This window comes from Rhipicephalus microplus, chromosome 10 (assembly GCF_043290135.1).
Source record: "Rhipicephalus microplus isolate Deutch F79 chromosome 10, USDA_Rmic, whole genome shotgun sequence".
Classification (NCBI taxonomy): Eukaryota; Metazoa; Arthropoda; class Arachnida; order Ixodida; family Ixodidae; genus Rhipicephalus; species Rhipicephalus microplus.
Window position 1 is genome coordinate 58,911,115 of NC_134709.1, and position 24,658 is coordinate 58,935,772.

The 24,658-nt window shown below is 43.7% G+C and overlaps 1 protein-coding gene across 1 annotated transcript; it reads right to left on the minus strand.

Annotated features, from left to right (window-relative positions):
* Nucleotides 1–14,032: 14,032 nt before the first annotated feature.
* Nucleotides 14,033–24,225, minus strand: LOC119181009 (uncharacterized). The gene is made up of 6 exons (XM_037432162.2): nucleotides 24,123–24,225; nucleotides 23,169–23,418; nucleotides 18,273–18,433; nucleotides 17,166–17,224; nucleotides 14,788–14,877; nucleotides 14,033–14,221 (listed from the first exon to the last, which is right to left on the minus strand). The coding sequence occupies exons 2-6, from the start codon at nucleotides 23,415–23,417 to the stop codon at nucleotides 14,067–14,069; spliced, it is 714 nt and encodes a 237-aa protein (XP_037288059.2). The 5' UTR covers nucleotide 23,418; nucleotides 24,123–24,225; the 3' UTR covers nucleotides 14,033–14,066.
* Nucleotides 24,226–24,658: the final 433 nt, after the last annotated feature.

The following is a 24,658-nucleotide window of genomic DNA, read 5'->3' on the forward strand; positions in this document are numbered from 1 at the left end:
CCTCAAAACGCCGTGTAATCAACGAGCAAGTCGACCACATTCTTCGCCGCGATGTTATTCGACCCTCTAACAGCCCCTGGGCGTCTCCTGTCGTTCTCGTTACGAAGAAGTATGGTGGGCTGCACTGACTGCCGCTGTCGTGCATCATCGCAGAGGGTCCGCCAATAAACGTGTTAACAATATATATATATATATATATATATATATATATATATATATATATATATATATATATATATATATATATATACAGATTCATCCTAGTGGTACCAAACTTGAGTGCAGTGTGGCACAGGGCAGCGTTCTTAGTGTTTCTTTCAACTCTCTCTTTCGTTCTCGTCCCCTTTTCCAGCCTTTTCTGTGTTCTCTTCATTTCTCAAGTTTTTTATCTTTCTGTCTGCTTTTTTTTCGACTTCCTTTCGCTCCCTTTCTATTTATCGCTTGCTTCTGCTTTCAATAGAGGCGGCTGAGGAGCTTCGCATCTCAGTCCCCACGTGGGAGCTGCCCGCAACACAGTGATCTGTGTTTTGGAGGACCAAATAAAAGTTTATCCAATACAATCCAATCTGCTTTCAACTTTTAGGCACGGTTTGTGTTGTGTTCCCTTGGCCATAGCAGTAATGTTCACCGGTAATATCACCATCAAGGTGCTCGAAGGACTTTATAAGAAAGACACCTCTTTGGCGCGAGCACGCGCTCAGTATAGTAAAGCAATAGCGGTGCTATATGTGGTGTCACTTGTGTTACTCCAAGCCTTGACAACCACATACGATCACAGTACACGACAGCCCGGCCCCCTAATGTGCTACGTACCTAAAGGACCCCTGACGGTGAAAGTTTTGTTTGCGATTTTTTGAAAAGTAATTTGTAGCGTTGTGTTTTGCAATGCCTAAATTATATCGCAAATGTTCTAAGGCATGATATAAATAAGGCGAGTTGCGTTAATTCAGAACGAGTTTGCGTCAGTTTGAAACGGCCGTCTAAATTAGGATAAGTTAATTCTAGCGAAAAATAGCCCGGCCAACCGTTCACTATAAAATTGAGCAAAACGGGTGTTCCTTCTTGGACAGAATACCTAAATAATATTGGTATGTTCATAGTAGAATTGCAGCGCTTTTTTTGTAAAGGATTCGGATGAGGAGACCACATAGGACAAAGCTTCTTCTTTTTCTTCTTCTCCTCTCATCGCTCATAACCAATGCAGGGGATTGGCCATGTAGTAGAGAATTTTTGAATCCGAAGCATTTCTTAGCGAACTTCGGTGACTTTGAGCGTATCTATCTATCTATCGCCTACAACTTTTAGCTCTCCTGGCCGTTAGATAGTGGTATCAATACCAAACTTGGCATGGCATAACATGACTGTATGAAGAACATATTTGACTAATTATGACGTGAAAATCATGATATGTATGTCGTGAATGTCATGATTTACATTTCATGGTCCTGCAGCTCTTGCGGTGGCTTCGTTCACATGGCAAGTTGCAAAACTGGTATGGTATGACATGATTGTATGACGAACACAAGCGACAGACCCTAACATGGAAATAATGACATGTGTGTCATGTAACAACATGACTACATGCCACCTTCATGATGCACACGCGGCCGTTTCGCTAGCGTCACATATACCAAATTCGGTATTACGCTACGTTAATGGTTGACGAAGGTATGGGACTGGTGCAATCATGACAATTGTTAGATGCGTGTTATGTAACAACATGACTACATGCCACGCTCATGATGCGCTGGCGGCCGTTTCGCTAGCTTCACTTATACCAAGTTAGTTATTACGGGACGTTAATGGATGTCGAAGGTATGATGGTGGTGGAAACATAATAAACATGAGATGTCTGTCAAGTAACAACATGACTACATGCTACGCTCATGATTCGCTCGTGGCCATTTCGCTAGCTTCACATGTACCAAACTCGGTATTACATGGGACGAACGGGCGACATAGGTAAATGACACATCCAAACATGATAATCACGACATGCATATCATGTAACAACATGACTACGTGCCACACTCATGATGCGCTCGCGTCCGCTGCGCTAGCTTCAGATATGCCAAATTACAAATTCGGTATTGCGAGACGCGAATGAATGACGAAGGTATGCGACTGGTGAAAACATGATAATCATGAGATGCGTGTCATGTGAGGAAATGACTACATGCCACAGTCAATGTGCCAATACATTTCGACGTGACGCAGTGCACGTGCTCGCCGGCGTTCGTTTCGTCGCGCCACGCTGGTGTTGCCATAGGGGAGACCCACGCCGACGGAGGCGCTGCGGAGCGTGGCGCTGTCAGTCAATGCGGGGAGAAAACTCGTTACTCGAGTCTTCGCCCCTCCGCTGTCCCATTCAACCTGCCTTGAAAACGCCTTTCTTTGCTCGCGCGCTGCACGCGTTCTGCACGTGTTTTTGAGAGTTTCGCGTCGCGTGCGGTGCGCTCTGTCCGCATTTATAAGGATGCCGCAATTGAAGATTTTTTTTTCGTGGCAGCAATTTAGTAAAAAGGCAGCGAAGCAAGTTGTAGCAGACGATGCCGTCCTCGTCAGAGCGAAGTGCGTTTCGCAAGTGAAAGACGACGCTGTTTACGACGTTAGAGGTGAAAAAAACTTTCTGTACGTTCATTATTATATACTTGTTTTATTTGGTTTACTCTGTGTACTATGCACTATGTTTGTTCCTGGATGGGTCAGGCCGCTTCTCGTGCTTTAGGTTAAGCGGTTCTTGCGTTGTGACTGCTATTAGTTGGGATACCTTAATTTACTAGCACCTACCCAAGTTATCGTGCGGTGTATACACAACACTTCAAAAATAAATGGTCTATTTGGGGCTTCTTTCTGACCCACAACAATAATTGACATCTATCTCGCGTGTCTTTCCTTGCATTATCACTGTTCTCATCGCGGGTACTTTGAGTTCACGAACAGCGTGCGTACCATCATGATGAGCGCCCAGCTTTCAGAGAAACTTTTTTGTGTGTGTCTAATCTGCAGGGGAAGAGCGCATTGCTATAAAGGCATTTTATCTTGGTCACGTATCAAAAATGCACCGTGTTGTTCGGGCTGCCCCTGCACACTCAGTAACCACTATTTCACTGTATCTGCCAACGGACGTGCAACAAAGGCTAATGCATTTTTTTTTCTTTTTTCATAGTTGCCCAAGATTTTGGCAACCACACACTTCCGTCGGCGCTACGTAGATTTAAAAATATATAACAACACATTACCAGTACCACATGTGCACACAGCTTCAACTACTACGTCCGCAACAATATCGAATAATAGTAGCAGTATTTATTCACTATTTTTTAACAGTGCTCTAAAGACGGGCGTTGAAAAATCTATACTTTTAAGATGGGGACGTGCATCTCCCAGTAACTCGATAGATTAGAGAAACGATGACGCTGGAATTAACACACGTAATTTTGAATGTATTGTGCGCGTGCTAATGTTTAAGAAAAAAAAATGTTACATACTTTTTTTCGGCGCACTGCTTTAATCCATTTCTGTCGTCTGCTTGTTTCGTACCATCGGTTTGGGAATCGGTAGAATTTCACTGGTGGAGTCGACCTCTTCGTGTTTGCATGGTTATTGTGACAGTTGACGACGCAGCGATGTCACCCCCTTTTCTGTTGGGGTGACATCGCGGAACGAGGAACGTTTCACGTGCAGCGCGTGCTTCGCAAATGCGTGGAAGCCAAAGGGAGCGGAAGGGTCGGAAGACTCTATTGTTGCGCGCTTTTTCTGGCAGGGGAAAGGCAAGCGCTGGCGTCGCCGGGCAAACTTGAGCGGGTCTCCCCTATGCCAGGCACCGGTCCTGCCATATACTCGCAGGCACGCGCTGCGCTGCGTTGCTTTGACGCATGCGCGTTTCAGCGCATCCGGCGTCCCTCCGTCACGGAAAGAGGGAGACGCAGTGTTGTATGGGTAGCGCATCGGCGCGAATTTAGTGCCGGTTGCCGTAGGGCCGCGCCGACGGACGCTGGTCGCGTCGGCCACGCCTGGCGTCAGACTATAGAGTGCTCGCGTTGTGCTAACGTAGCGTCGCTGTGCCCAGCGTGCGCTGCTTCAACGCTACATCGGAGTATATTGGGCCCTTGAAGATGTGCTCACGGTTATATTGTTAGCTTCACATATAGCAAATTTGGTGTTACGTGACGTCAATAAATGACGAAATATATGACTGGTGCAAACATGATAATTATGACACGCGTGTCATGTAATAACAAGACAACATACCACGCTAATAGCCTGCCCGAGGCTGTTTCGCTAGCCCCACATATACTAAATTTGGTATCACGTGACGTGAATAGATGACGAGTGTAAGCGATAAATCCAAACATGATAATCATAACACGAAAGCCATGTACGGCATCATTTACCTCCACCTCGTAACGTTGTGCTGATTTTAAAGTGACATATCAAGCTTTCTTATTCGGGCTTGGCATATCGTCGATTCCCACTGTACGTGGGATCTGCCAATTTTTTTCAGTATTTTCTTTAGTGTATTACTCGTATAGGATTTAATGTATATTATAACAAATTTTAGTACGAACCTCGTAACCTAATTATTCAAAGAATGGAAAATTTAGCTGGATATAGAATTCTCCAAAGGCAAAAAAAAAAAAACATCCGTGTGACTGTAGCCCACAGTAGAGGCGTCAAAAGGAGGAATAGCTGATTGTGATATTTCTAGCCCCACACTTCAAGAAATGCGGTAGTATTGTATGTTTCCTTAATGGGCTGAACCTGTGAGAGCTTAGTTAGAAGCGACTAACAGTTTCCGTCTGTATGCAAAGGAGGCACAGTGGGAATAGTACTAAACTTGCTGTATGCCGGATAAGAGCTGAGCGAGAGGAAAGTTGTTGAGAGATCTTGTTCTCATTATTTTTCACCTCCTTTTGCGGCTCATACCCCCTGCGTGAGATTAGTCAACCTAAACTTTTCTTCTTTTTAGTTCTATACAACACACGGCGTAATATTATAGATGTTGAAACGAAGATTGTGGTTTGATCAACTGATTGATTGAATTAACTTCAGTAAAGACCTGCACGGCCAGCATTATACTCAGAATTTTTGAAAACGCGACGAGTGTTTCTAGAAAAATTGTTTGATCAGTGGACTCGTCTTCGTCGAGGTTGCTGCTTTTACGAAGGGAAGTTCACTTTTAGAGAAAAAAAAACTCTACATGTTCATGTATTTGTCATTTTGAAAGAAAGTGTGATTCATTTGGGCACCAAGCCCTGTGTTGATTAAGCCGATACAAAACACCTCATGACACTTTGTACATCACAGTTTGGCTCTACTAATGGGTGGTTGCCATGTTTATATAGCAAACCATTGAAATAGAAGAACGGAAGGTAGCATGCGAGGTAGCACCAGATTGTAGATTTGTTCAAGCAAGTGATGGCAAAACATTGTAATGGTTTAGCGAATGGGTTGTTTATGTCATTATGTTTCCATAAGTCATGACGCCTCTCATTAAGAAAAACTGTGCTTCGTAGTGGCCTGTGGACTCAGTGCCTGTGTATTGTACAACACCGGAGTAGAATATGGACTGAATATTTATGGATATACCTTTACCTCGTAAGATCATTGCGAAACCATAGGTGGTAAGGAAAACGTAATGTCAGAAAGAGCTCATGCAAGATTAACAAAAACTGTTTTATAAGACCAACTCTGGAAGAAGTCAGTGACATGATTAGTGTCTTTACAAATAGCCCCTAAAGTTATATTCAAGAAGAAGTTGACTGTAAATCTCGCCGCGGTGGTGTAGTGTTTGAACTACTCGGCTGCAGATCCGCAGGTCGCGGAATCAAATCCCGGCTGCGTCGGCTGCATTTTAAATGGAGGCGAAAACGCTGTAGGCCTGTTTGCTCAGATTTGGATGCACGTTGAAGAACCCCAGGTCACTGAAATCTCCAGAGCCACACGGCGTCTCTTACAATTATATGGTGGTGTTTGGACATTAAACCCCACATAACAATCAGTCAAACTTGGGAAGAGTTGGGTAGTGCTGACTAATTGCTTTCGTCAGAGTGCAGTAAAAAAGAAATGCAAATACCATGCATCTGCCCCACCATATTTAGCAACTTGCAACCTTTAAATGGACCTCTTTAAGAAGACTCCGCAAACAATTCATTTGGTGCCTAATTAGACTCCGGGGTGATGCGTCACCAGTGATGATAATTGTAATAAGTTCAGATATGCATGACACACATTTCCTAAATATACGTTTGACACTCGATTTAACAAAGGAATGACCACGCTCGAATAGTGAAAACCGCGCTCGGCGCCTGGCGTAGTGCATCAGGCACTCACCGTGGCGATTTAGTCGTAACTTCCGCTTCCGTTTGCAGTTGGAGTGATTTTCTGTCCACAGCGGGAAAAAAAATTGAAGATCAGAGGCACACAACGCTTCGCTCTAAAATTTTATTAGCGCTGTTTTTATGCATGTATTACACTTACGTCCCTGATGTCACTGGGACACGTTTTGAATTTTTCCTATTCATGACTTTGAGACTTTTGCTGCCGACAAAGACTTATAAATTCAAGGTTCCGGGTCACACAAAGTTTCGCTGTAAAATAGTCTATGCACTGCAGGTAGTGAACCGAAAAAATTTACGTTCGACAAATAGGATGGAAAGAATGCCCATTCGCAATTGCGAAGAAATTGTCGACGTGCAGCGTTCTCGCAAATCGACGTTATATGATCTCGAAGACACCATTTTACCCGTCGATACGGGCACTGTATTGTTGTCGTTGGTGTTGCTCCCGTCCCAATCTGGAAAAAATGCTTGTCGACAAAGAAGATACGAAGAAACCCAAGCATCCGAGTCAGACACGGCTTTTCGGCAAACAAATTATCTCTCGACTGCTGGAAGGCACCACAAACACCGTCCAGGGAAAAACAAAAAGGATGGTTCATGAAGTCACTCTGCCATCTTTGGCAAGCCAACTCGTTTTGAAGCCAGCCGTGTCGGCCCAACGCGTGACATTTAGCGATATAAGATCACGCGAGCAACAAAACTTGACGAGAGTGTGTGTTACGGCGCCCGGTAGCCTTTAATTGAAACGTACTTGTCGGCAACTGACCAGCCGGCTTACGCAGGAGGTTAAAAAAAAACAGAACACCACCGAGCGCACTAGAATCTACCACATGCTCCGACGTTTGGATCTATAGAGTTTTCTAAATTTAACTAGAGGAGACTTTGGCTCTTCTATCATCCAGTGACCATGGGAATGATGGGTAGTACATGAATTTGCGTACCCTTCTTACTTGTGGCCAGCGACTCGCCCTTGTGGCTTCCTTTATTGCTGCGTTTTTCAAAGAAAAGAACGAAACCTTTCGAACTTCGAACCGTGACCCGATTTGAAATGGTAAGCCTGAAAGAGTAAGATGGTCAAGTGCAACCGCTGCACATTTGCTGATTTTTTTCCGAGGGGAAACAGCTCCAAGCTACACGAACACACACGGAGCCAGAAGTACGAATATTAAGCAAATTTGTGTACTACCCGGCATTACCTCCATGCTCGCTGAAGCGCCGTATGTGACCGCTCCCATAGAGAGTAGCGCCAGAGTTCCCTCTATAGAGTATATTTAGGAAACTATTGTTTTAGAGCACGTGTCGTGCCAACACGGTAGGCTTCACTCGAGTGAGGTAATGCTTCCTCCTTTCTTATTCCTTCCTCCGTTAAAAAAAACAACTCACCTTCACTATGTTTTCGCATCATCGGCCACACTTGAAGCAACAAGAGATTCACGAATTCGAAGCCAGTACAAGCACGCCAAGAAGAACACCGATTTTTCCTTCCATCATCCCTAAATCACAGGGCCAATGAAGCAAGCAGGGTATATGGGGCAAACAGTAAAGAAGCAGATGAAAAAACTAACAATACGGAATTTTCTGCGCAGTAGAAGCGAAGGTAACGTAAGGACTGTAAACGAAACGCGCGAGCCGCACCTATATGGACAACAGCAGCATTATTGCGTGCGATGAAACTCACGTGCGGAAGAAAAAAAATCGACGTCATTTTTGAGACAGGAATACCTCACTGAAGTCTTGGTGCACCCCGGCATGATACACTTTCGTGTTAAAAAAAAAACAGGTGAAAGCCAGTTACATTTTAAGTGAAGGCTATCATCCGTGATTGATCTGTCGTTGTAATGCGCCCGGGATGCTCTAAATCGATAAACTTACGAATGTGCGCACTTGTTTTCCGAATTAGGAACTCGGCGCGGATATCACAGCACGTTATTGCAAATCATGTCCTACAACTCCTCTAAAATCCATCTTTCCAATGCGCCAGATGCACGAAGCTCAAAGAGAGTATTTATCACTTGTGCGTGGTACTGTCATTCTTCTTTGAAGTTCATACGGGATCACGAGCGTGAACAGACGTGGACATCGCAGCGTTGGGTGCTTTTAGAGCGCTACATTTTAGAGGTTTCAAGGTTAGTTTCTCAGCACTGCAACGTGTAACGAATGTTAGGTTTGCTTATTCGGCTTTTCACATTACAGTATCCGTGTTGCATAAACTAGGCAACATTAGGAGTGCGCAGTTGTTTCCGTTCACAATTGTGTCAGGGCAGAGAACGTCAACCTTACCAGTATTGAGAAACGTTGCTTTGATAATTTCTGTTACTGTATCGAAGACAAGAACCATAGAATTAACATGAGCCTAACGACATCTTGATGTTATTCAATTCGTTTGAAAATAGAATCACATTTAAACTGATTTTACCCATATTGATACAAAACGTTTTGGGTAGAATGGAATATTTTGCGATAAGTACCTCGGTGTACAGAGACTCGCGGGATTCCCGAAGGCGGTGAAATAATCACGCCTTTCTTCAATGAATGAAGGACACTCTCTTGAGTGGAGTAGTACGAATATGTGCTGATGGCATCCCGAATTTAAATACGTAGTGGTCGAGCCATACAAATAAAATCAAGCGCCTGTTTCGTAATCAGTCTCGTATCATAAAATACGCATAACCGGGGGTATGCTTGCTCATAGTAATACAACATATCTCTAGGACTCGCGATGCGCCAGCAGTAAGTGGAGCAGTTCACTCTGTTTTTTTTTAATGTTTGACGTAAATGCTTACCTAGCACATTTAACACTACATAGTCGGCAGGAAAACAGCTGTGATTTTTCGCTGCTCGCTTTTAAAGCGTGTGGCTGGGGAGTTAAAAAGCATATGACGGAAATGGGTTATCACACTCGACATCTGTCTTTTCTTTTACTCTGTACGCTTCAGTGGCTGCACGTGTTGCCACTGACTGCGGAGTTCCTCGTGTTAGTTTCTGTAGTTGCGCATGTTTACGATGAGCCCTGTAATTTATTATGCATCAAACGAATACGCGTACTTCCAGGAATGAAAGAATAGGGAGAGAGATTGAAAAAAAGGGGTCATTTCATGTTAACTGTCCCAACCAGGGCGCTCGCTGGAAATCAGTTTCAGTCGAATAGTTTGAGAAAATTACATAAATATGGGCATGAGTAGCAAAATATTTTACCAAGATATTTCGAGTGTCAGGAAGTTTTCGCGCCCGTGATGACCATTTGAAATCCATGAAAATGGTGGAAATCCAGGTATGAAAAAAGAATTTTTCTCTTAACTGACCGTTTCGCGCATTCTTTCAATACTTGCTTTTTTGGGGGTTTTTAGCTCACATTGCTTTTATTAAAAAACAGTAGCTCGTGGTAGCTTGAAAATTCCCACTGTTTATCGCATATACAAAACTGAGTGAACTGTGGTGTTTTTGATAGTTTTTCGACAAAACACGCCCATGGGGTCGGCCGTTTCAATTACTCGGTGCCGTCAAGAGTGGACAAATAAATAAATGTACAGACAGACAGATAGACCACAATTTTTGCGTAGAAGGTCCTCAAGAAAGACTATCGTCTTTAAAAATCAAGAGAAAAGTGCATACTATAGAGAATCATAGCGACCCTCAGGAACCTGCAAACACCCACATCCACGGTATTCCATTTCACGGCATCTCACTGACTGAACACTGTTACGTTCGCAAATACTGTGGCATCCCGTACACTCTGTGACGTTAGGCAGAGAGATGAATAGAAAACCCCAGTGCCACCATTCCCCCTTCCCCTAGTGCAGGGTAGCAAACCGGATGCTCCATTTTATGGTTAACCTCCCTGCCTTTCCCTCATTTTATTCTCTCCCCCCTCCCCCAGTGCCACCACACCATTTGAAGAGCACTGAGAAGCCAAGCTATCACACTCAGACCCGAAGAATAGCCAGGTTCAATGAGCCCGAGAGATAACGAAGGTCTACGGCTACCTAGAATAACGTTATTACCTTACTTCTATGCACACTACGCCAGTTGTCGATTCTTTGTTCTCTTCCTATCTCGGTATTAATTATTTTGCAAATAGTATGGTGTGCCCTTTTACGATTGCTTCTAGTAGACTTAGAGCAAGCTGCTGATGCTGAAATTTGGCAGATCCCACATACCTTGGGAGCCGATGTTATGCGAAGCATCTGCACGGAAGGGGACTGTGTCGTATTTTTTATTCATCGAACTGTTACGAAATGACGCTAAAGATATATAGACAAACGTTGTCCACAAGTTTACCAACTCTCGTTGATCTTGCGGGCGATATCTTCAGTACTACTCGGCAATATAAATATTGGTGCTTGTGAAGCTTCCCGTGTGTATAGGCAGGATATCGCTTACTCTGTTCAGCTTACCAGAAAAGGTGTCCTTTCCTTTAGATTTTCCAAATTTTCGGTATCGCTGGAAGCGGCGAACGTCAGTGGGCCTGCGAACAGATAACTTGCTCAACTGACAATGCTGTGAAGGCAGATTACACGTCTAAGTTTGAATATTTCTGCGTGCACAGCAGCCGACTGTGATGACTTTAGTCTCAGAAATATCTTGTCTCCAAATAAATGATTTCCATAATTAACATAAAAGACGGCCGAAAGGCACACGCGACGCCAGTTACTTGCTCGTGAGCAGAAAGTAGTAGGCTTCTCAGTAACGGGAGTGTTGTCCGCAGGAAATGAGTTTTGTTCCACTAGCTGTTATACAATGACAAATGCGTGTCGGTCATTCACTTTAATCCAACATTCCTTCCAAACCACTACAGTTGTTATTACAGTACCATAGCTTCCAGAGGTGTGGACTGCACTGTCATGGCACAAAAACAAAGTTGGCGTGAGGTACAAAGGCAATGGTGAAAACTGAATATTCTAGGTTATGGGATTGGCTGAACGACGGTATCAACAGCAATATTTGCTACGTCTACGTATCGGCTTTCCGACGCAACGACATTGAACATCAAGTCAATCGTAAAAAAAGTGCTATACACTATCTGGAAGTGAAGTTTGTTATGCTACAGCAATTGTCCAATTATTTAGACCATTAAACAGTTGTAACCACACACGAATCTACATGATGAAATCTCGGATGGTGCTTTTCAAATACCTGCATTTGAAACTGACCGAAGTTTCCGGCTTTTTCGAAATACGTCATGTGCAGTGGCACAGATTGTTGGAATATTGCAAGCCGGAAAGTGATCACCGAAAATGGGTGCCATTACCACTGGATAATAATGGCTGACTGCAAATCAGTACTGCAAAAAACGTTTCCCTGTAAGGGAAACGTTTTTTTTTCATATTGATGATACCATCATATATCAAGCCCTGAAAAATTGGGCATCGCTTTTTTAGTAAGCCATCAGATCTGTATTCAGTGGGTACAGAAGCACGTTGAATTGTTAGGAAAAAAAGATTGCAGACGAATGAGTCAATGTAGCGCACATGAAAGTTATTTTAACCCCTGTAACCCTTTTATACTCTTAATCTAGTAACGTCCATTAATGCACCTAAAATTGTGCAAAGATACATGGTTCGATGGTCGTACCAGGTCTTCAGTCATGAACAAGTAGGCCTTTTTTTGTGGTTTATGTTGTTTCGAGAGATCAATCGGATGGTCGAAACTCTCCTGCATTGTCTACTATTAAATGTGGCATATATGCTTGCGTAAAAGAAGAACGTCCCCACAATGCGACCACTGAGATACTTTTGTGCCATCAGAGCAGCTTCTCCTCCTATAACGACCACAATATGAAAAGGAGTGAAGTGACTCATGGGTGGAATATCGTCGGCAGTGAGCAGCCACAATTACCGAACAAAGTGCTTCAACCACTGCACACATCCTAATAATAAAAATGTGATGTCAATGGTTTTCGTTATTTTTGAGAAAGACAAGCTTAGTGAGCTGTATGCAGTTGTCATTATTGCCTTGTTTGTTGGTGCTGTGGTATTAATAAAGATTATCCAATGTTATTTAATATGTCAATGCATGAAAGGCCATTTGGAGTAATGCATCAAGGTTCTGTGGGCGAAGATGAAGTTCAGTGAAGAATTCAAATGCATAAGCATGTCATTCATGATGTGACAAAATTGTATTGCAGCGTCGATTCTTCAAAGGGGTATGATCAGTCCGGTTGCTCCGTCGTGGGCACATCGGGCAGCGTTTTCCATGAGGTAGTTACAAATTATTTCACAGTGATTATGCTGCCATTCAGCGACTACGTCGTGTCCTTGGTCAGCAGTGCGTTGACTGATTTCATTGATTTGAGACACAAACTGATGGTAATTTTCGCGTCATTGACTTCACAATCATTGGAGGGCCACCTTGGAATCGCACAATGTGGCCCACTTACCAGGGGATTCTCGCATTACAAATTTCATTGTGGCTAGAAAGAAGGAGAGCTTGGAGCCCGTAGAGGTCGGGACGTGTAAGCTCCTGAACTTGACCGTGACGGATATGAGATGGAACCACAAGGGCGCCCATCAATCTTTCCGGAGACTGAACCAATTATGCAAATATGAGTATGGTTAGCATGCAGTATATGCAAAAGGTCCATTTACATCTGCTTGAGGCTTGCAGATGACATCCTACCTTTTCATGTATATCCTCGACACTTCAAGCTGCACATGGGGTCTTTTGCAGGCACGGCTCCCGGCACAGTGATATGGTTGCGGGCCAGAACCTCCACGAGATGGAAAGCTGCGTGGTCAGCCGCAACAATTCTAAAAAAAAACTGTGACTTCGGTATTTCTAGTGGCAGGGTAGCCAGGTGACGATCGCTGTTTGGATATTTGGATATACGTTCAATGTGCATCCAGATTGCTAGCTAAATCTCTCCGAAGAATGGGCTTATATTTATTCCTTGTGGTTGTTCTTACCTTTGATGCAAGTGTTATTGGTTTAAACCACAGGAAAGTTTTCGAAGCCGTGCGCGATATCATACGGCAGACAAAACAAATAGAATGTCAAGTTTATGTACAATTTCATGGTTTCAACGCATCGGCTTGTTATCTAAATCGTTTATTTTTTTTCATTAATTTTTTGAAAACTTTGACTGTGCCAGTGCATCTCTTTTCAAACCAACCACACCTAGACATAATCGGATTGTGGAACAATATTGTCTCGAAAATAACGTACCACCCATTTCGTGGCCGATCCCCTGTGGTGGGTTGCTCAAGGTAGCTGAGGACCTACCAAGTTCCAATCGATCAACAAACGATCCCCGTGGGCTGGCAAACACCGACTGTTCGCACTCATACTACGCCCTGCCTTTTGTAGCTACGACTGTCACTATTATATTGTACTCAAGAAATCCCTGTAGCAATGTAACTTTTTTAGGTAGAAGTGATGTTTGCGCTGTGCTACACATGCTAGAGAAAGAGATTCTTGAAACCTCGCAAAGTCTGATATTTACAGAAAAAAGAAAAAAATACCTACCCTTTCGGTTCTACAACTCCAGCATCGAGGCAAAATACACACATCTCTTCTCACCAAGAGAGTTTTCATCACAAGGATAGTGTTTGAATACTTTACATGTCCGAACAGTTGCGTCTCCTGTGATTGAAAACTTCGAAAAAACGAAATATAGGGAACGAGACATGCATTTAAGGTTAGAACGTCAGTGCAGACTGGGACGGACCACAAATAAATGAGACAAGCTTAAATGTGTGCTATGGACAGGACGAACCGAGTTTTTATTCAGCGGTTTGATTTTAAAGCCCCATTCTCCTTGCAGTTGTTGAAGACCGTGGCATTCTTCCCGAGTTTCATCGCGCACTCATTCCTCTGGTCTTCAGGCAAATCGGGTTTGGCGAAGGCAATCTGGTAGGTTTCTCTACCTGAACCTGCGAGTACTGCGAGTTTTGTATGCATGTAAGAATAAGGTTCACAGGCTTGGTCCCACACGTGCACACACGCATGCACACACGCATGCACACTCACTCACTCACTCCCTATTATGGCAGGCATGGGGGAAGAGAGACAGGACAAAATGCACCCCATACATTGACTTAGGAGAGAGAGGGCGCTGCAGTTAATCATGGCTCAATGGATGAGGAACTCTTCGCACGCCTATAACACACACTCACGCACACAAACACACTCACTCACTCACCTACTCACTCGCTGACTCACTCACTCATTCTTCACATAAGGGCTGCAAATTGATCAAAATTTAGTTTTGCAACTAGCCCAACTAACCGCATTCGATAAATGTTTGATTACACGTGGTGAAAAAAAAAGCACTCATTCCTCTACTGACTTGCTAGCACTTCGCTTCAGCACGACAGAACGGAGGAAAGATGAACCATCCGCTGTGAAATATCTACGAGGGAATATTTCGTGGTTGTCGCACTCTAAGTAAGCGTTGGGTATATTGCAGTTGGAATTGTGTTTTTATCGAAAAATAAGGAGCACTTACATGGATTGGATATGCCCTCCAAGATGAAACAGTCTCCAGTGTTTTCAAGGAGCCTGTATTGTAGTGTCAATGGTAGTGGGTTTTTTATACCTGGAAACAGTAGGGACAGGGAGTTTGAATTCGAATGTATTTATTTCTCATACTGCAAGACGAGTAAGAGCTGAAGGTCATATGGCCTGACAGAGGCTTTTAGTCCTACAGAAATTCCGCGTGCTTGTGAACGGTTTTGATGCAAGTATGACAGTGAAGCATATAAACATTTAAAGTAAACTCGTATGTAGTTAATTATAACTGCAAATAAAGCAATAACATTCGACATCATGCGAACACATCATAAAAAAATGTATACAAACCCAGCACGTAAACAAACACATTTACTTATTTATGTACTTTATTACTGCAGCCGTGTAAAATGAATATTGCAGGAAGGGGACTATACACTGCAGAAAAAAAAACATTCATAGTAATAAAGGAATTATTCTTTTATTACATAATGACTTTCAACAGGTAAGAAATTTCCCACAATTATAATGCTCGGGGAAAGAAACTGTACTTCAATGTATCTTTGTGTGCAAGAAAGGTAGCGAGACGGAGCTCGTGAAAGTTACAAACATTGTACGAACAATTCCTGAAAAGGAACACAGCGAGAAAACGCTTTAAGAATATGTATTGTCACGCTGAAGTTGAATGGCAACGCTCTGTCTGTATTCAAAATGGTGTCAAGACTGTAAAAAGTGGCACCTACATATAAAAAAAAAGAATTAGTGAAATAAACTATCTCAATTAGCGGTACTTTAGAAGCCACTTTAACGTTCGGCAGTATTATTTTCTGTGCTTAGCGTCATTTTAACCACAATCAGCGTGCTCCAAGTAATATTCAGCACGACTGTACCTATATGCATTAATTTTATAAGTTTCAGATTATAGCCCAAGAGGGGGAAAAATGAAAAAAAAGAACACAAATAAATAATGTAATTAAAAGTTACTAATAAGCTCTCTAAAGAGTGGAACAGAAAGCTTTTATACAAATAATTTGAGGCGGGGTGGCTTAAAAGTCTACGAGACTAAACAATGTTTATTAGTCAGGTATGTTTGATATTTCAGATCCTCACTCTGTTAATTTGTCCATGTGATTAGTAACATTCTCCTTTGGTGGCGTAATTGATGTCGAAGAGATGAAATCATTAGGCTGCTAAAATTGCGAAAAAAAGGAATGTTGAAACAAAAGGAATAAACGGATCAGATATAAATAGTTGCCAGTGAGTGACTATACGCGTGCATCGCTCACTGGACTGCAAACCAGCAATACGCAGAAGCAGTCACTTCAGGGGGTCAGTAGGTGCATCTTTGTGACTTCAATGAGCCACGCAAAGTGTGGAACAGGAAGAAACGTGCACAGGACAGGCGCTATCCTGTACACAACATTTTTCTTGAGTTTTTTTCGACCTCCCAAAACTTTAGCATTTAGGTACTTATTTTACTACATTCGTGGTGGCATCACTTGTTTTTGCGCAAGACGCCACCGCTCTAAAACGTAAGTTCCGCTCGGAGCAAGAGAAATTCAGCAGAATGTTCAGCAAAGTTATCGATGTCTTAAAAGCGAAGCTCTTAAAGCTCGAGGTCAAATGTCGGGTGTCTGCAAGAAAAAAAAAACTCACTTTGTTTTGTTTTTTGAACATCCCAGCTCACTTCACTGGCACACATCAATTGCTACTTCGTAATTTTACCTTGCAATTCACGAGCGACATCCCGTGGCGGCTGAATGAACTATACAGCTTACAATTGCTGAAATTGTTCATTGGCCATATCTATTCTACTGCTGACTATAGTCGGGCACTTAACTGACGTAATATGCCGAGAGAAGGATGAGCGGTTTATAACTATTTGCAACAGAATCGTGAATTTCGTCTCACGCACAGCTCTAAGACGTTCGGATCACATGTTACATATTAAAAAAAGCCCAGAATGCCGATCGACAGATTTTTCTGACCAGGTTCAAAATCTGTCTCATAACCCCTTTAGGAGAAAAAAAACTGATCAAGAATGGCGAGAAATTGGCAGGCGTAGAGATCGTCATGACTACTGACGTGAATTCCCATTAGCTTGCGTAAAGCTGAAGCTTTTACGGCAGATGCTTTCGCCGTGCACTTAATATGAAAAGGGTGAACGGTGATGGTCGAATAGGGTCGAAAAATTGTCTTGGGGATCGTGTAGGTTTCTCGGCGTTGTCGGCAGTCGACATTTCTTTACGTTGGTGAGTTTTCCATTCCTGAGGCACAATGACCTTTCTGACAAAAAAAAAAAAACAATAAAGCAAGTACCTTAGCATGATTGATGAAAAGGTGGCACGTTTTTATTGTGCCAGCTTGTATACTCACGAATTTCAATGTTATTTTCCTCGGGATATGCTGTAATATTGGCGGGACCATCCAACTTTCTGCGATGAAAAAAAAATCACTATGAGAAGAAGCGTTGCGCTTAACGAAAATGGGTTAATCTGAGATTGCTCTGCACCTGTCTAGAAAGTTTCATTTTCAAAAAACAAGGCTGTACTTGATGTCCGCTATAACATTCGGATCGGACTAATATTGGCATTTGTCCGATCCCACAAAAGTTACTGGTATGACTACTTGAACTCGTCTAAGCAAAAAAGGCCATTGAAAGCAGCGGAGTGCATGAAAGTGCCTACGATTACTATTTCTGCCCGTGAAGAAACTACCAAACAAGCGGTAACTTGGAGCATTCTATTGGCTGCAGATTGTCCTTATGGAATGGGTTTACAGCGAAAGCTTTATATTGCTACGAGAACCGAAAAACCGACCCGAAGCATTGTCACGAGCGGCCCCTTTTGGCCGCGTTATCAGTTACATCGTTTGTAGTGTCGTACCCAAGCACGCGTGCCATTGGCTGAGTTGTGAGTTAGCTCGCGATGTCAAACGCTTGCAACAATTAACATGGCGTTGCGGCGTCAATGTGGCAATTGCAGGAGTGCGTTTGCCTGGTCAGAGGCCCATTTTCGGTGGGAGAGTCACCAGCGGCACTTTGTCTTTGGCTGCGATGTCTGTGACCCCCTGTGGTTCAAGAACAAGCACTGCGATTAAGACAGTGCAAAACGCATTTAACTACTCATTACACCCTTCCATGACCGTGCTCATGCGAGGCACAATGTGCGGCATGTGAAAGAAACACTGTGGTAAATCCAAGCTAAACGTGTGTCTAACTTCATTAGGAAGCACGAACCTGCAACCAATAACTTTGAAAGGCTTCAGTGCAGCGTCGGATGGAACCCACTGCTAAAGAACGGGGCCACACGGTTCAGGTTTCACTGGTTAACGATTTGTACGGACGGCATGGGTGGCATTTTTATTTATTTTTAGGGAAGCTAAACAGCCGTACATGCCACACCCATGGTACACGGAGTATCAGCCTATATTGCACTGCTTTTCAGAAAACAAAAGCGTGAGGATTATTGTAGAGGTGCTCACATGGAACGATAGGTGAAATTAAAATAGTAGGATCCCGTAATCGCTCCTGTAGTCTGATTACACTGGATTTTCCCGTTCTTTGTTACCGCTCCACAGGAATCATTCCTTTGGGTGCTCTTAGTTGTAGACACTGCGACGAATTTGTCGAACCCTTGCAGAACCTGCGCAAACGTTTAATTAAGCATCACGCTTGCATCTTGCTGCGTACTGGGAAGCATACAACGTTGTCCTGCACTAGCATTTGTGAACCGCAATTTCAGTCGCAAAAAAAGGAATAAAGATGTATTTATTTTGTTAAGGCTGCAATAAATTGCAATGATAAAGTGGACTGACTTGAGAGGAAGCCCTGGCTAAACAAAATAGTGAGCTTGCTGCTAAATGCACGATATTTCGGGAAGATGTGGCGCAACACAGACCAGATCCAGAACTTGTCTGCCGGGGAAGTCGTTGGCGTCGTACCGGAACGCCAGGCTAAGGAACAAGCGTCAAGTTCGGCAGTGGTATCTTCGTATCATCCTGCGACGTACGTGCTTGCAGTTGGCGTTGCATCCAGAAGAGACTCAGTCGTCCAGGCGGTTGATTGCGACCATTTTTGGTCGACTTCAAAAACCCCGTCGCCCCTTTTCATTACAGCGCTGCTGGAATCGCGCATGCGGTCGGGGTTTCAATCAAATGAGTAGCGTTCTTCCTCTCGAGTCAGTCGTGTTTCTCGTGAGAGGGGATGTCACACGGAGAACACAGACTGAGCACGATACCACTTATTTTATCAGGTGATTACAAGCAACGGCATGCAGGTAGCAACTCGTGGGCACCAGGAATGCGCTGTGAACGAAAATTCTAAAAGCGCATGAAAGGATTAGGCGAAACTTAAGGCCACTATTTTGCGCAGTAGACGGGGCATTTAGGGAAATGTTGTGGCAGCTATCAGTGCCTCCAGATGAAGCATTCACCCTTACTGCATGACAGTGGAAGTAATGAAAAGAATTCGACCACATCGTCTGGAGGTCGACATTAGCTAATAAAACACCCGTGACATTCTATTTAAGAATGAAAAAAGTAGCCCCCTTGTTTTAACTGCATCATTTACCTGACGCAGCAACTCTATTTCACATTTCCTGCTGATGTTAGCTTCTCCGCGAGGCGAAAATGTGCACAAGTTTCGAAAGAGTCTTATCCAATTTCTGGGCTGAGAATGTCTGGAAGTTTGGTTAGAGTGCTGTAATATTAGGATAATTCAACTCTGAATGTGAGGGAGGAGGTAAGTTTATTTACAGAAAGGCAGAGAGGTCGGCCTGAGCGATAGCTTGCTCTAGCCTGCTACTCTACACTGGGGGAAGGAAAAGGGGAAAAGAAAGATTAATGAATGACGATGGTGAGATACAGCGGTGAGTATGTAGTGTTCTTTCTAGTTGAGACACATTTCATAGCCGCGCACATAGTCCAGTTGTTTCCAAAAAGTTATAACTGCTCTTGGGACCGCAGTTGCACTGTTGGTGTCTGGCCAAGGGCCCAACCTGGTCTCATCAGTTAATGACTCTGAATGTGGGATAATTAGGAAGTCAGTGTTAAAGCTTTGTCTAACGTGCGGTTACGTGTTTTTCATGCCGATTGCACGTTTCAACGCAAGATAGATGTGCAGAGGAATATGTGGGCTGTTGAAGAGGTGAGAAATCGTCAAACTGGTAATGTCACTGAAGAAGATGTCTGCAGCGGTGTCTTTCTTTCGTCAGGGCCTGTCTTTGAAGTGCCTGACCTGCAGTTTTGCGAACCAGTTTTAACGCGATAGTAGGAAAAAGCGCGTTTCGCAAGACTTCTGAGATTGGCGTTGTTTTCGATGTCAGCGTCGTTGATTCTGAACAAAAATTATCATTTTATGCGTGACCGAAAAATTGAGAATGACGCAAATGAAATAAACGATAAAAATCCTGGGTCAGAGTGCGGACCAAACCAAGGTCGTTTGGGTCCACGTGGAAATCGAACCCGAGTAGTTTGTGTTACATGTGGATGTTCTACCACAAAGCCATGCGTCTGCTTGTGAATACAGCGATAATAACTTCCGCTGCTTTGAAAGTAGCTTTCATGCTTTACAAACACGCACATCCTATATACATGCTTCACAGGGCAACTTAATGTAATACTGTAATAATGCATGGTACAAGCGACCACTGCCAGCGGGTGTCAGAACATGCAATTATCATAATGGCATGGTGGTTGGTAGATTGGTTGTTCCTCAGAGACCTGGCGCAATCCACAACGCGGGATTGGCCATGAAACTGACGGCGCCTCATTTGTGAAATGGTGGTTTAAAGCCAGCCACCCACTGCAAAAGGCACAGATGCTACTGTGCCTATTCCCTTAAGGCCACGCAGAGTGAATGGCAAGTTCGAAAAGGTTTCATGCCCTAAGTATTCGAAGTACGCATTAGGAACAGGATATTGTTACCTAGTCTTGCTTTAGTCCATCGGTCCATCCATGCATCCATCCATGCGTCCGTTCACACTTACGGACAGACAGAGAAGCAGACGGACGGATGGATGAACGCGCGGACGGACGGATGGATGGATGGACAGATGAACGGACGCCCAGATGAACGCAGGGATAAACGCAAGGACATACGCAGGGATGGACGCACAGACGGATGCACGGACGTACGGACGGACGCACGAACAGATGCATTAACAGACGCATGGACGGTTGCATGGACAGAGGCACGAGCGGACACACGGGCGAACGAAAGCCAGAACAAACGGACGAACAGAAGCACGGATGGACTGATGGACGCTTCGCCCCACTCATCATCATTTACTCCGTGAATATGCTGTGATTTTTCCTTCAATGTGTAAATTCGGAGCATTTTATAGTCCCACCCACTCGCAAATCTGGCGTTGGGGGTGTCGTCTACACTACCGCTGCATATGCTCGCGTCTCGTGCCAACTCTGTCACTCCTGTGACCTGTGATTTCAAAAGCCATTGCGAAGCGCCATCTTCATTTTCTTGTGTTGAGGCCGCACACTTTTCAGCTTTGTTCGCACCTCAAAGGGCTTCCTACAATTTCAAGATGTGGCGTTACGTCACAGCAGAATCTGTGACGTCGTGATCACGCCAGAATTATTAGTGATCTTTGATGAAGTGATGGCGTTAAGTGGGGACGTCATCACTTGATTTTTTGCATTACTCGTCCGAGACGGGTGGGACAATTTCCGTTCATGGTCGAATTTGCCGCTCTCAAGAGACATCCCAGGTGAAATCTTAGTTTTCGGATTTCATTCTCAATGCAACACATACGCATCTCAGGAAGATCTTGCACGTTTTTTCGCTAATTATTGACGCACGAACTGTCAACTACCTGGCATCAACCACGCTTGTGTCCAACTGAGGTGGGAGAAAAATGCCAAAAATACGCTGGAAGTACGTAATTACCCTGCGATTGGCAACAATGCTAATCTTCTTCGTTGGTTTTTTTCTTCCTTCTTTCTTTTTCCTGTTGTATTTTCTCTTTTCTTTCTATTTATTGAGACATTTCTGTCGCTACTTAGGTGAAGTGATGCGCCTCTGATTGGGCGTGGCAAGAAATCGTTCCTGAGCAGTTGAATCTCGCCTAATCACACGTTACGGTGCCGGGCTAGAACTTGAGGCTATGCGTTCATACCCTGGCAGGATGAAATGTGGCAATGCGAAGTAAATCGCCTCGATGAAATGAAAGGTTGCATCTGAAACGACTAATCACCAATAATGGCCTGTTTATGGAGAGCATCAATCATAGGGAAACAGTGCATGAATACGCGCGTTTAGAGGCCTCGTATACGAGACGCCGAAAACGGGGATCCTTTAATTTACGAGGGGTTTCCTGTCCCCAAACCACGATTTGATTATCAGAGACACCGTTGTGAAGGAAATTTTCACCATCCGGTGTTCTTTAACCGGGCACTGACATTTTACAGTATACGGGACTCCACCGTTTCGCATCCGTCGAACTGCGACCGCCGTGGCTGGGATCAAACCTTCGGCCTTCGGTTCAGCAGCCGAGCGCCCTAGCCACTGGTCCACCGAGGTGGACATCTTGGGTCCTTTATGCGCCAACAATAATTTCCGAAGACTTACTTCATTACGCGAATGCCGAGACCTGGCTAAGCTTTATCTGTTACTTCGGTTTCGACGTGACCTGTGCATGACATGATCGAAAAAACCACGGAAATCTACTCGCTCATGACCTTCGTTGTAGGCGACATCTAATGGAAGAAGCATTCAAGACTTATGGCTGCGTTTAGGCTGCTTCATATCGTTGCAAAACAAGCTATGGAAAGGAAAATGGCGTTTGTAGAAGTTCATCGGTCATTAACTTCTTAATAGGACGAACAGTTTGTAACACGAGGTAAGTCAAAGATGTAAAAACAACAATATATTCTAGATGGAGGTTAGGGTAAATCAATGAATATTTGTGGCGAGAGTGTAGTTCATGTTAAGCCAACTACATTGATTTCCAAGGTACCAGATATGGGCAATGTTAGCAATTGCCGGATGCTGTTGGGTAATTGGGTAAGTGTAGGTTCCCATTGAAGTGAACGAGGGTTTCTAAGCATACGACATGCAAAACTACGCTCAAGCTTTCTCTTTGAAAATGCAACTCTAATATAAAATAACTATACAGTATTTGTGAATAAATGTGCTAGATCACATATGCATAGGAACGATGCACATTTGCTCAAAAACTGCATGTGCATTGCTTTTCTGAGTACTGAAGCACCCAAACAGGGTTAATTATGAATGGTTGCATGTTAGGAGTGCTTTGGTGCGTTTTATTTGTCCTTTTACCGCATTTAATACGCAGTGACACTGTGTTTTTCAGGCGAACACAAAAGTTGCCTGTGCTCGCGTCGTGCATCGAAGACACTCACTTTCGTAACGATGTTAGAGCCGTTGGTGACACAAGTGGTCTTGTCTGAAGACTCAGGAGACTGACTGGTCCCGGTTGTTTGATCTACAGTCTGCTGACTCGCCGTTGTTGACCCAGTTGTGCTAGCACTGGTCTCAACTGGACTCTCAGAAGACTGACTGGTCTCTGCTGTTCCATCCTCAGATGATTGACTCATTGCTGCCACCAGAAGCATGCTAAAAAGCACGCAAACGGCCTTTCCTCCCGACATCCTATGATTAAGTCAGTGAGTTAGGCAGGTCACACGGGTGGAAGAGCACAAAAGTGCGTGATGAGCTTGACAACAATGCGGAACATGCAGCGTTATGCAGGAACGTGGGCATCAAACTAATGCCTAGTCTATTTCGCTCATAGAAAATTAACTCCATCAGCGCTAACTGAAGTATTACTGAATGCGCCATAAGCACGATACTTGTACCAAGAAGTTGCTTGTTTAATGCTTCCTTATTCGACCAAATTGTATGCCTCTAACGCCTACATTGAGCTGTGAAATGAAAGCTAATGTCGTGGTTCTAGCACTCTGAAGTTTTACGGCATCACCTGGAAAAACAAATACATGGTGCTGGTTCCCGAACTCCAACACTGGTTAAGCGCGTTACACTTCTTACTTAAGGTCGATTTCGCATATACGATACGCCTCACGTACGCCCCGAAACCATGACAGTTATCAGCTTTTACAAGACGTTAGGCAACTGTGACATGAAGCCCACGTGAGAACCTAATTTTCATTGGTTTCGGGTGATGGTGTGTTAAGAATGTATCTTAATTAAGATTTAAACCCTGTCAAAGATAGAACAGAATAAAATCACCGAGAATATATTCTCTATAGCCTCCTAAAGGTTAAAATCACTTTACATTTCAAAAGGCTCACATAAAAAATGCTAACCGGGATGATTGGAATGCTTGAAATACATACGTTGGTAAACAGAGAATAGTAGAGTTCTCGAATAAACTGGCTGAATGAATTCGTTCTTCGATGGAGGACGCTTGCTCGCGTGGTGCAGTTTGAATCTGCTGCTGAAGGCGTTATATATATGAGTATTGCCCGTGTATGGCTCAAAACATAAAAAAAATCTAATTGCTTGCAGCATTATCATTCTAACATAGCATAGATTAAAAAAAAGCTAGCAAAGCAGTCAGTTTTTTTCTCCAGCACAATATATCTTCCCCAATTGCATTGCGACAAGCCCAGATTACGTCGAGTGCATTCTTTTTGAATTTATGACTGCGATGGTGCATCTGGCTTGTTGAGAAGGGTGCTCGGCTATGATAGAGCAGCTGCCGGTCTCACCGCACACTTTGTAAGTGTACAACTGTGCAGTTTTTTCACGAGGAAAGGTATGACGTAAGTTGCCAGTAGGAAGATGTAACCGTTTCACTACCCTGTATGATTCCACGAAGCCACGTGCTGTCAAAAATTCGAGTTCTGCTTCGCACATGCATTGCAATGTT